Below are 13,416 nucleotides of genomic sequence, written 5' to 3'. Positions count from 1 at the left end.
TCAAAAAGTTGTGTATGGATTTGGATGAAACTTGATGGACAGGTTGGGTGTGTGGCAAGGACGAATTGATTCGATTTTGGTGAAGATCCAGATCCAGATCTGAATAAGAGAATTATTTAATCTTTAAAGTGATTCTTCACCATTGAGAGATTGGGCCAAAAACGATATCTTTCTGTATAGCATGATGTTTCAAAAATGTATTGGACCCGATATGTTCTCGTGGATCAGGCATTACGTGGCGGAGGTATGCGCTCTTCCGAGTGCCTTTCTCGTTTTTGGTAAGTTTTTATCATGGCATTTGCCAGTAAACCTATTGTGATGGACTTTGTTTCCCTAACGGGCAATGTGAGACTGCCGGAGATTAACTCCCAGGATGCCGAGCGAAGGCGTTCTGCACACGCGGCTGGTTGGCGTTGCGGTGTGGCAGTAGCGATGCAGCGGATTCAGCGCGCATCCAGTTTTACGGGCAATTTGATTACTCTTATCTGTAGGACGACCCTGAAGCTCAAATGCACAACGTCTCACTTTCAAAGCACCAGTTTGAATAAGGCCAAGGTCACATTTGCCACGGCGGCCGTGGGGTCTCCAAAATCTACGGCCACTAGCAATTATACGGCGGCCGCAGTATTTCCACGGTCACACAATGTAGCAGTCACATATGTTTTTATTTTTCGGGGAGCCGCACAGCGTATTTATAAATTGTGGAGACCGAAAACGTGGGGTTGCCGTACGGTCTTTGATTTGATGTCGCACGGTGACCTTAGGGCATTCCTACGGCGTCCATAGAATTTTCAAGGCAGACGCAAGGCGACCGCAAGGCCACCGCAGGGGGACCACAGGGGGGCCCTAAGGCGAACGTGCGGCCAGACGGACGGTAACGAATGGGTTAATTTTTTCTTTCGGCTTGTCGAATTGCTACGGCGAACGTAGAAATGAAAAAAGTTAGAACTCCATGTTATAATTCCACGGCGACCTTACGGCCTGTAAAATATAGCCAAACGGCGTAGGGCCACCCTGAGGCCACCTCAGAAACTCTGCGGCCGCCGCACGTTTCTGTCAATTCAGAGGGCGTACGGCCACCATATCCTCGCCGGAGAGCAAATGTGACTTAGGCCTTAGTAATGAACAGGAATGAAAATTTGATGGAGAAACCCTATCAGCGTGCTTAACCTAGACTGTAACAGTTTCAATGGCTATTCTTATGTGGCAGACTTGTCAGGGACACAGGACGAGCAGAAGGGTTGACAGTGGTGTCTGATGTAGGTGTGTGCGGTCTTTCTCAAGGTGAAGCGTCGGGAGGTATGACACAGGCCGGTCTTGCAGGCTCGGCAGAGATGCTGTGCCATTTTGCAGTAGGCTTGCCCTTCAGACCTCTTTTTTCCCTTGCAAATCCTTCTCCATCGGTTCACTGTGTCTCTTCTGGAAAGCCGGATGTCTCTTTGGGTCTCTCTACCGTGCGTCTTCCTGTATTTCTCATGTATGTGCTTACCGTGAGGTCTCCCTGTCTTTCGACCATGTTTGCAAGCGTCGCTACCTATGATAACCTGGCCCTACAGCCACCAGGGGGGAGATGTCTTCACCTGCCCTGCGAGTGTTGAGTATGCGCTCTCGTCACGCTGAAGTAGCACATGTGGACACGCCATCCCACCAAAGCGTGTGCCGCTGCTCGCAGCTCGCTTGTGTGGACATGCCATGTTTAAGTGCAGTTGATGGTGTGAAAGGACAATGGGGATGTTTTGAGAGTCAAACACGGATCGAAAGGAGTGAGAAGAGACAGACACAAGGGTCAGGATTCCAGGGGGGCTGCCTTGACCTCTGATCCTTGTCGCTGCTAATTGAGGTTACAAACACTTTCACGTACATTCATGAAGAAATAATAAATGTTTAATAAATAACCCCTTATCGACCCCCAAGTCATTGCTTTTGGTAAGCATTTATCATTGGCAGGTTGACGGCTGTGGTGCTGCAGCTGTTTTCCATCAGGTTGTGAGGGTTGACGATCATTTGGATGTGTGTGCTATACAGTGACGAGGCTGGCAGTCATACATCAAGAGGCTTCGTGAAACCAATTAAGAAGGATTTTGCTGATCAGTCGGCTCCTGTACCCGCCAACCACAACCATCCATCTTCAACACCACAACGTCAGTACCTTGACCAGACCAAGGATGAACTCACTGGTGAAGTGGCTTTTTGTAACATTTCATCACTCCGACCCGGTTGGTTTAATTTATCAGTGGTTGATGAAATGTTGACAATATTGTTTATCGAGAGTAATCATCCACGGTGAAACCTGGGACACCGTGGTGTTGGTTCCACTGCATTTGTGATGATTGCACTGATTAGGCAGGTTCGATCAGCAACTTATTTTGAGAGTCAAAAATTGGATGACCTCCATTATTTTCCTTGGCAGTCTGGTATAGTGGAAGATAGCATGGACCTTGTTAAATTCCTGCATTGTTGCAAATGTCTAAAAGCTAATGCATTTGCTGTGAGGTTGGCTCTTTAATAACATGACTATATTTGCATATACATCTGAATTATATTATTATTATTATTATTATTATTATTATTATTATCACACAGTAAACCCGAAAATATGATGGTGGTTAGGTTCCTGTAAAATCCCGCGATGGTTAAAACCGCGATCGTGGAAACCAAGGACCAATGGGGAAAAGGGGGTTCTGTTCCTTTGCCTCAAGGAAATATTGAGGAATATCGATTGCAGGCAAAAAAATGTAATTTTAGTTACCTGGGGTAATTGAATAGGTGAGAGCTAATTGGGAACAGGTTGGAAATGTGAGTGGGTCTTTGTTTTTCATTTATATGTTGACTGCTTTTTGGCATTCACATGTGGTACGTGTTTTGGGGCCTCGATGATACATGTTTCTGTCTGCGCTGTTGCTGATGTTTGCCAATAAGCGGTGAAACCGATTCGGCAGCTGAGGGTGTGTGTGTGTGCAACTTTGGCATTTTTAACCTCCGCCATCAAAGATGGACGGAGGTTACTGTTTTCACGCCTGTCTGTTTCTTTGTTTGTTTGTTTGTGAACAGTATTACGGAAAAACTTCTGGACGGATTTCGACGAACCTTGGTGGGGGATTAGGTATGGTCCAAGGATCATGCCATTAGATTTTGGACTTGGTGCAAAGTCCAGTATGGCCACTATGGTGGCCATTTTGAAAAAATATTTGAATTTTTGATTTTACATTTCTACATGTTGTAAGTGATTTCCAACCAAAAAATAAAAAATTTGTAAGAGAAAAAAAAACAACAAATTTTGCACTTTTTTTTTCTTCAAAAAAAATTTCGATTTTTTTTTTTTATTTTTTTTTATTTTTGGCATTTCTCCATGCGTGTTGATCTAGTTTAGTTTATTCAATCGTGGTTCAGTTGAGTCTGATCCGTTTTGTCCTACAATAAATAGGATATCAGGTTCACTTCAGTGACCCAGCAGTATTGGCGGCGGAAGTTTTGCACGCTACCGAGTGCTCCCCCTCTTTAACCTCCACCATCGAAGATGGACGGAGGTTACTGTTTTCACCCCTGTCTGTTTGTTTGTTTGTTTGTTTGTTTGTTTGTTTGTGAACAGTATTACGGAAAAACTCCTGGACGGATTTCGACGAAACTTGGTGGGGGAATGAGGTATGGTCCAAGGATCATGCCATTAGATTTTGGACTTGATGCAAAGTCCAATATGGCCGCTCTGGCGACGATTTTGAAAAAATATTAGAATTTTTGTTTTTGTATTTCTACATGTTTTAAGTGATTTCCAACAACAAAAAAAAATTTGTTAGAGAAAATAAAACTAAATTTTGCACCTTTTTTTTTTCAAAAAAAATTTCGATTTTTTTTTTTTTTTTTTGGGCATTTCTACATGCGCGTCGATCTAGTTTAGTTTATTCAATCGTGGTTCAGTGGAGTCTGATCCATTTTGATCTAAAATGAATAGGATATCAGGTTCACTTAAGTGACCCAGCAGTATTGGCGGCGGAGGTTTTGCACGCTACCGAGTGCTCCCCCTCTTTAACCTCCGCCATCGAAGATGGACGGAGGTTACTGTTTTCACCCCTATCTGTTTGTTACTTACGAAATCGAAAGATTTCTTCCGTTTCTGTTTGTTTGTTTGTTTGTTTGTAGGCACGATAACTCGAGAATGGAAGAAGCTACAAATGTCAAATTACACCACGTGATTCAGGAGGGTGATGGCAAGTGCTGATTAGATTTTGGTCGAAATCGGTCAAAGGTCAAGGTCACAGTGAGGTCAACTATTCGATTTTTGATGGTTTGGTACAGATAACTCGAACAGAAGAAGCTACCAATGTCAAATTACACCACATGATTCAGGAGGGTGATGGCTAGTGCTGATTAGATTTTGGTCGAAATCGGTCAAAGGTCAAGGTCACAGTGAGGTCAAACATCCAAAACATTCGATTTTTGATGGTTTGGTACAGATAACTCGAGAACAGAAGAAGGTACCAATGTCAAATTACACCACGTGATTCACGACGGTGATGGCTAGTGCTGATTAGATTTTGGTCAAAATCGGTCAAAGGTCAAGGTCACAGTGAGGTCAAACATCCAAAACATTCGATTTTTGATGGTTTGGTACAGAATCATCGTAGAAACTTTTGGTTTGCGTTGCTACCTTCGCTAGAGACAGATTTTATTCCACAAGGTCAGAGGTCAAGTTGACGATTTCGTAAGTATCAGTCTGACTGCTTGTTTGTTTGTGAACAGTATTACGGAAAAACTCCTGGACGGATTTCGACGAAACTTGGTGGGGTGATTAGGTATGGTGCAAGGATCATGCCATTAGATTTTGGACTTGGTCCAAAGTCCAATATGGCCGCGATGGCGACGATTTTGAAAAAATATTTGAATTTTTGTTTTTGCATTCCTACATGTTTTAAGTGATTCCCAACCAAAAAAAATTTTGTTAGAGAGAAAAAAAAAATTTTGTAACTTTTTCAAAAAAATTTCGATTTTATTTACAAAATATTTGAATTTTGTTTTTGCATTTCTACATGTTTTCAGTGATTTCCAACCAAAAAAAAATAAATTTGTTGGAGAAAAAAAAAAACATTTTGCAACTTTTTTTCAAAAAAATTTCGATTTGATTTGAAAAATAATTGGAATTTTTTTTTGCATTTCTCCATTTTTAAGTGATTTCCAACCCCCCAAAAAATTGTTAGAGAAAAAAAGAAGAAATTTTTCACCTTTTTTTTTTTCAAAAAAATTTTGATTTTTTTTTTTTTTTTTTGGCTTTTCTTCATGCGCATCGATCTGGTTTAGTTTATTCTATCGTGGTTCAGTAAAGTCTGATCCGTTTTCTCCTACAATGAATAGGATATCAGGTTCACTTAAGTAACCCAGCAGTATTGGTGGCGGAGGTTTTGCACGCTGCCGAGTGCTCCTCCTCTTTAACCTCCGCCATCGAAGATGGACGGAGGCTACTGTTTTCACCCGTCTGTTTGTTTGTTTGTGAACAGTATTACGGAAAAACTCCTGGACGGATTTCGACGAAACTTGGTGGGGGGATTAGGTATGGTCCAAGGATCACGCCATTAGATTTTGGACTTGGTCCAAAGTCCAATATGGCCGCTATGGCGGCCATTTTGAAAAAAAGATTGAATTTTTGTTTTTGCATTTCTACATGTTTTAAGTGATTTCCAACAACAACAAAAAAAAATTGTTCGAGAAAAAAAAAAAAAAACATTTACAACTTTTTGTCAAAAAGATTTTGATTTTATTTGAAAAGTCTTTGAATATTTTCTTTTTGCATTTCTACATGTTTTAAGTGATTTCCAACAAAAAAAGAATTGTTAGAGGAAAAGAAACACAATTTTGCAACTTTTTTCAAAAAATTCATTTTATTTGAAAAATATTTGAATTTTTTTTTTGCATTTCTACATGTTTTAAGTGATTTCCAACCCCCCCCCCAAAAATTTGTTCGAGAAAAAAAAACAAATTTTGCACCTTTTTTTTTTCAAAAAAATTTCGATTTTTTTTTTTGGCATTTCTTCATGCGCATCGATCTAGTTTCGTTTATTCAATCGTGGTTCAGTAGAGTCTGATCCGTTTTGACCTACAATTAATGGGATATCAGGTTCACTTAAGTGACCCAGCAGTATTGGCAGCGGAGGTTTTGCACGCTACCGAGTCCTCCCCCTCTTTCACCTCTGCCATCGAAGATGGACGGAGGCTGCTATTTTCACCCGTCTGTTTGTTTGTTTGTGAACAGTATTACGGAAAAACTCCTGGACGGATTTCACCGAAACTTGGTGGGGGGATTAGGTGTGGTCCAAGGATCACGCCACTAGATTTTGGACTTGGTCCACAGTCCAATATGGCCGTTATGGCGGCCATTTTGAAAAATATTTGAATTTTTGTTCTTGCATTTCTACATGTTTTAAGTGATTTCCAACAACAACAAAAAAAATTTGTTTGAGAAAAAAATAAACATTTGCAACTTTTTTTGAAAAAGTTTTCCTTTTTTTTAAAAAAACTTTGAATTTTTCTTTTTGCATTTCTACATGTTTTAAGTGATTTCCAACCCCCCCTCCCCCCAAAAAAAATTGTTCGAGAAGAAAAAAAAAATTTTGCACCTTTTTTTTCAAAAATATAACTTCTTTTTTTGGCATTTCTTCATGCGCGTCGATCTCGTTTAGTTTATTCAATCGTGGTTCAGTGGAGTCTGATCCGTTTTGACCTACAATGAATAGGATATCAGGTTCACTTTAGTGACCCAGCAGTATTGGCAGTGGAGGTTTTGCACGCTACCGAATGCTCCCCCTCTTTAACCTCCACCATCGAAGATGGACGGAGGTTACTGTTTTCACCCCGATCTGTTTGCTACTTACGAAATCTAAAGATTTCTTAAGTATATTGATGACTTCCGTTTCTGTTTGTTTGTTTGTTTGTTTGTTTGTAGGCATGATAACTCGAGAATGGAAGAAGCTAACAATGTCAAATTACACCACGTGATTCAGGAGGGTGATGGCTAGTGCTGATTAGGTTTTGGTCGAAATCGGTCAAAGGTCAAGGTCACAGTGAGGTCAAATATTCGATTTTTGATGGTTTGGTACAGATAACTCAAGAACGGAAGAAGCTACCAATGTCAAATTACACCACGTGATTCAGGACGGTGATGGCTAGTGCTGATTAGGTTTTGGTCGAAATCGGTCAAAGGTCAAGGTCACAGTGAGGTCAAACATCCAAAACATTCGATTTTTGATGGTTTGGTACAGAATCATCGTAGAAACTTTTGGTTTGCGTCGCTACCTTCTCTAGAGACAGATTTTATTAGACAAGGTCAGAGGTCAAGTTGACGATATCGTAAGTACCAGTCTATGACTGCTTGTTTGTTTGTTTGTGAACAGTATTACGGAAAAACTCCTGGACGGATTTCGACGAAACTTGGTGGGGGGATTTGGTATGGTCCAAGGATCATGCCATTAGATTTTGGACTTGTTCCAAAGTCCAATATGGCCGCTATGGCGACGATTTTGAAAAAAATATTTGAATTTTTGTTTTTGCATTTCTACATGTTTTAAGTGATTTCCACCAACAACAAAAAAATTTGTTCGAGAAAAAAATAAACATTTGCAACTTTTTTCAAAAGTTTTCGTTTTTTTTTTTTAAATCTTTGAATTTTTCTTTTTGCATTTCTACATGTTTTTAGTGATTTCCAACCCCCCCTCCCCCCAAAAAAAATTGTTAGAGAGAAAAAAAACAAATTTTGCACCTTTTTTTTCAAAAATATAACTTTTCTTTTTTTGATATTTCTACATGCGCGTCGATCTCGTTTAGTTTATTCAATCGTGGTTCAGTAGAGTCTGATCCGTTTTGACCGACAATGAATAGGATATCAGGTTCACTTAAGTGACCCAGCAGTATTGGCGTCGGAGGTTTTGCACGCTACCGAGTGCTCCCCCTCTTTAACCTCCGCCATCGAAGATGGACGGAGGCTACTGTTTTCACCCCTCTGTTTGTTTGTAAACAGTATTACGGAAAAACTCTTGGACGGATTTCGACGAAACTTGGTGGGGGGATTAGGTATGTTCCAAGGATCACGCCATTAGATTTTGGACTTGGTCCAAAGTCCAATATGGCCGCTATGGCGACCATTTTGAAAAAATATTTGAATTTTTGTTTTTGCATTTCTACATGTTTTTATTGATTTCCAACCCTCCCCCCAAAAAAAAAATTGTTAGAGAAAAAAAACAAATTTTGAACCTTTTTTTTTTTCAAAAATATAACTTTTCTTTTTTTGGCATTTCTACATGCGCGTCGATCTAGTTTAGTTTATTCAATCGTGGTTCAGTAGAGTCTGATCCGTTTTGTCCTACAATAAATAGGATATCAGGTTCACTTCAGTGACCCAGCAGTATTGGCGGCGGAAGTTTTGCACGCTACCGAGTGCTCCCCCTCTTTCACCTCCACCATCGAAGATGGACAGAGGTTACTTTTTCACCCCTGTCTGTTTATTTGTTTGTTTGTTTGTGAACAGTATGATGGAAAAACTCCTGGACGGATTTCGACGAAACTTGGTGGGGGGATGAGGTATGGTCCAAGGATCATGCAATTAGATTTTGGACTTGATGCAAAGTCTGGCGACGATTTTGAAAAAATATTAGAATTTTTGTTTTTATATTTCTCCACGTTTTAAGTGATTTCCAACAACTACAAAAAAATTTGTTAGAGAAAAAAAAACAAAATTTTGCACCTTTTTTTTTTTTTCATAAAAATTTCGATTTTTTTTTTTTTTGGGCATTTCTACATGCGCGTCGATCTAGTTTAGTTTATTCAATCGTGGTTCAGTAGAGTCTGATCCGTTTTGTCCTACAATAAATAGGATATCAGGTTCACTTCAGTGACCCAGCAGTATTGGCGGCGGAAGTTTTGCACGCTACCGAGTGCTCCCCCTCTTTAACCTCCACCATCGAAGATGGACAGAGGTTACTTTTTCACCCCTGTCTGTTTATTTGTTTGTTTGTTTGTGAACAGTATGATGGAAAAACTCCTGGACGGATTTCGACGAAACTTGGTGGGGGGATGAGGTATGGTCCAAGGATCATGCAATTAGATTTTGGACTTGATGCAAAGTCCAATATGGCCGATCTGGTGACGATTTTGAAAAAATATTAGAATTTTTGTTTTTATATTTCTCCACGTTTTAAGTGATTTCCAACAACAACAAAAAAATTTGTTAGAGAAAAAAAAACAAAATTTTGCACCTTTTTTTTTTTTTCATAAAAATTTCGATTTTTTTTTTTTTTTGGGCATTTCTACATGCGCGTCGATCTAGTTTAGTTTATTCAATCGTGGTTCAGTGGAGTCTGATCCATTTTGACCTACAATGAATAGGATATCAGGTTCACTTAAGTAACCCAGCAGTATTGGCGGCGGAGGTTTTGCATGCTGCCGAGTGCTCCCCCTCTTTAACCTCCGCCATCGAAGATGGACCGAGGTTAGTTTTCACCCCTGTCTGTTTGTTTGTTTGTTTGTGAACAGTATTACGGAAAAACTTGTGGACGGATTTCGACGAAACTTGGTGGGGGGATTAGGGGTGGTCCATGGATCATTAGATTTTGGACTTGGTCTAAAGTCCAATATGGCCGCTATGGCGACGATTTTGAAAAAATATTTAATTTTTTTTTTGCATTTCTACATGTTTTGAGTGATTTCCAACCAAAAAAAAAATTTGTTAGAGAGAAAAAAAATTTTTTGTAACTTTTTCAAAAAAATTTCGATTTTATTTACAAAATATTTTAATTTTGTTTTTGAATTTCTACATGTTTTCAGTGATTTCCAACCAAAAAAAATAAATTTGTTGGAGAAAAAAAAACATTTTGCAACTTTTTTTCAAAAAAAATTTCGATTTGATTTGAAAAATAATTGAAATTTTTTTTTTGCATATCTACATTTTTAAGTGATTTCCAACCCCCAAAAAATTGTTAGAGAAAAAAAGAAATTTTTCACCTTTTTTTTTCAAAAAAATTTCGATTTTTTTTTTTTTTTTTTTGGCATTTCTACATGCGCGTCGATCTAGTTTAGTTTATTCAATCGTGGTTCAGTCGAGTCTGATCCGTTTTGACCCACAATGAATAGGATATCAGATTCACTTAAGTGACCCAGCAGTATTGGCAGCGGAGGTTTTGCACGCTACCGAGTGCTCCCCCTCTTTAACCTCCGCCATCGAAGATGGACGGAGGCTACTGTTTTCACCCGTCTGTTTGTTTGTTTGTGACCAGTATTACGGAAAAACTCCTGGACGGATTTCGACGAACCTTGGTGGGGGATTAGGTATGGTCCAAGGATCATGCCATTAGATTTTGGACTTGGTCCACAGTCCAATATGGCCGCTATGGCGGCCATTTTGAAAAAAAAATTGAATTTTTGTTTTTGCATTTCTACATGTTTTAAGTGATTTCCAACAACAACAAAAAAAATTTGTTCGAGAAAAAAATAAACATTTGCAACTTTTTTTCAAAAAGTTTTCGAATTTATTTGAAAAATCTTTGAATTTTTCTTTTTGCATTTCTACATGTTTTAAGTGATTTCTAACCCCCCCCCAAAAAAAAAAATTGTTAGAGAAAAAAACAAACAAATTTTGCACCTTTTTTTTCAAAAATATAATGATTTTCTTTTTTTGGCATTTCTACATGCGTGTCGATCTCGTTTAGTTTATTCAATCGTGGTTCAGTAGAGTCTTATCCGTTTTGACCGACAATGAATGGGATATCAGGTTCACTTAAGTGACCCAGCAATATTGGCAGCGGAGGTTTTGCACGCTACCGAGTGCTCCCCCTCTTTAACCTCCGCCATCGAAGATGGACGGAGGCTACTGTTTTCTCCCCTCTCTGTTTGTTTGTTTGTTTGTTTGTTTGTTTGTTTGTTTGTGAACAGTATTACGGAAAAACTCCTGGACTGATTTCGACAAAACTTGGTGGGGGGATTAGGTATGGCCAAGGATCATGCCATTAGATTTTGGACTTGGTCCAAAGTCCAATCTGGCCGCTATGGCGGCCATTTTGAAAAAATATTTGAATTTTGGTTTTTGCATTTCTCCGTTTTAAGTGATTTCCAACAAAAATAAATAAATTTGTTCGAGGAAAAAAAATTTGACCTTTTTTTTCAAAAAAATGTTTTTTTTGGCATTTCTACATGCGCATCGATCTAGTTTAGTTTATTCAATCGTGGTTCAGTGGAGTCTGATCCGTTTTGACCTACAATGAATAGGATATCAGGTTCACTTAAGTGACCCAGCAGTATTGGCAGCGGAGGTTTTACACTCTACCGAGTGCTCCCCCTCTAGTTATGTATGTACTTCTTGTGAATGTCTTTATAGCTGGGGATAAGGGCTAACCTTGTGTTGCTTTTCATGGTTGCTTTATGCAGCTTTATTTGGCGAGAAGAGCGTGGGATGAGTCGATTTATATATGTATGTATTTTTTTATTTATATGTATATACAGTATGTACATAGATGCATGAGCAAATACCACGTGTGGCTTTGCTGATAGGAATACAAAAGAGAGGGGTGGGGGCCAAGAGTGAGGAGGTGGAGGGGGAAAGGGAGAGGGAGAGTGAGGAGGGGTGGGGGAAGGGAAGGCAGCGAGAGATGAAAGGAAGGGAAGGCAGACGTGCGGTGGAGCATTAATTACGAATCGTATTGTCTCATCAAATGCTTCTGCATTGAATAACAGTGAAGTTGGAAACAAAATGATGTCTACAATCCGTTTTCTACCGGTCATACTATAAATACCACCCAGAGACAGAGACAAACACCACCCTTCGGAGGCGAGCGCCGCCCGTATGCATCCGGAGGCGAGCGCCGCCCGTATGCATCCGGAGGCGAGCGCCGCCCGTACGCGTCCGGAGGCGAGCGCTGCCCATAAGAACCCAACAAGAATACCTGCTCAAAGTCATTCTGTCGTTGGTCAGCACCTTCTGAACAATCCCGAATGTGCCCAGGCTATCACGCCGAACGGTTCCAGATTGTGGCACGCACGTGTACTGAAGCACATTTACGTGTTCTTGAAGCCACATTTATACACACACGTGCTCCTGTTCTTTGAAAACAAAAAGACTATGTGCAAACACTGCATCTGTTCTGACTTGAATCCATAGAAAAATGGGAGGTCACGGGTTTCCTCGGTGCCTCAAGGCCATGGTGTGTATGTTCGTGTCAGTAACAGTTCAAAGAACCAATCCCCAACGGTCTGAACAAATATATTGTCTCATTTCATGTCTGCACTTCCAGTATTCTTGCGTGTGTCCTGACGAGCTGCAAGACAAAAAGCTTTGACAATGTCTGTTCTTTTTTCTGCTATTTTGAAATTTTATACTACCAAATTTTTGTGTGTGTGTGTGTGTGTGTGTGTGTGTGTGTGTGTGTGTGTGTGTGTGTGTGTGTGTGTGTGTTTGTGTGGTTGTTGTTGTGATTCTACAAAACCGCATGCCAATAAGGCAATGGCACCCAACCTACAGTGATCCCAGGCAGTTATTTTGTTCGTCTTCATGCAGTTAGACCTCCTCTCAAGGCCCAGTCACACCTTGACGTTTTAGCCAGCTTATGCCGATTTTTGGAAAATTTGTGTAAAACGCTGGTACACGTCGAATACGTTGTGGGTAAGTTTTGATAACATTGAGAGCACACTGAAAATCACTGCCATACGTCGTAGTACGCTGGCTTTAAACGTTGAACTTTTGGGTTTTCCTCGAATTTTTTCATGCTTGAAATTTTATGACCTATGCCGGCGTATGACTCACACGTTCTGCTACGCTGGCCATAAGTTGTAGGCACGTTATGCAATCGTTGACACACGTTGAAACACGTTACTTGTAAGTTACTCATAAGTCGAAACACGTCGAGGTAATGTTTAGCGTACCCGAAACTTATTTCTAACCTATGAGTAACGTTTTGTAAGCACGCTACACGAACATTGTTCACACTTTGCAACACGTTACTTGAAAGTAATACTACTCCTACCACCAACATCGACATCAGTAAATTCTCTCGAACTACTATTACTACTACTAATAACATCAACATCACTAAATTCTCTCGAACTACTACTACTACTACTACTATTACTACCAACATCGACATCACTAAATTCTCTCGAACTACTACTACTGATACTACTACTACTACTACTAACATCGACATCACTAAATTCTCGCGAACTACAACTACTACTAATAACATCGACATCACTAAATTCTCTCGAACTACCACCACTATTACTACTACTACTACTGCCACTGCTTCTGACATTGACATCTACTTAACATGGAGTCTGGAACACTGACAGATTCCTCTTGTGAAGCCCATTTTTATATACCAATTCCCCTAAACGCTGCCAAATCACCATTATACGGTAGCTGTAAGTTAGAAACACGTTCAGTAAGTT

The 13,416-nt window shown here is 39.9% G+C and overlaps 1 protein-coding gene across 5 annotated transcripts in view; it reads left to right on the top strand.

Annotated features, from left to right (window-relative positions):
• LOC147011231 (cytospin-A-like) overlaps positions 1-13,416 on the top strand; it is a 72,726-nt gene that overhangs the window by 20,670 nt on the left and 38,640 nt on the right. For 4 of the 5 annotated variants that reach the window (XR_015052507.1, XM_085860242.1, XM_085860243.1 and 1 more), the window contains exon 6: positions 2,026-2,177. Coding sequence is in view for 4 of the 5 variants with exons in the window: in XM_085860242.1 (XP_085716368.1) it covers positions 2,026-2,177 (152 nt within the window). In the remaining variant the exon portion in view is untranslated. The remainder of the gene's footprint in view (positions 1-2,025; positions 2,178-13,416) is intronic. The other variant, XM_085860244.1, reaches the window with a different exon arrangement.

Source organism: Eptatretus burgeri, chromosome 16 (genome assembly GCF_056783735.1).
Source record: "Eptatretus burgeri isolate ZD-2024b chromosome 16, Ebu_testis_v1, whole genome shotgun sequence".
NCBI classification, from domain to species: Eukaryota; Metazoa; Chordata; class Myxini; order Myxiniformes; family Myxinidae; genus Eptatretus; species Eptatretus burgeri.
The sequence above is the reverse complement of the archived record's forward strand: the minus strand, read 5'-3'. Positions and strand labels throughout refer to the sequence as shown.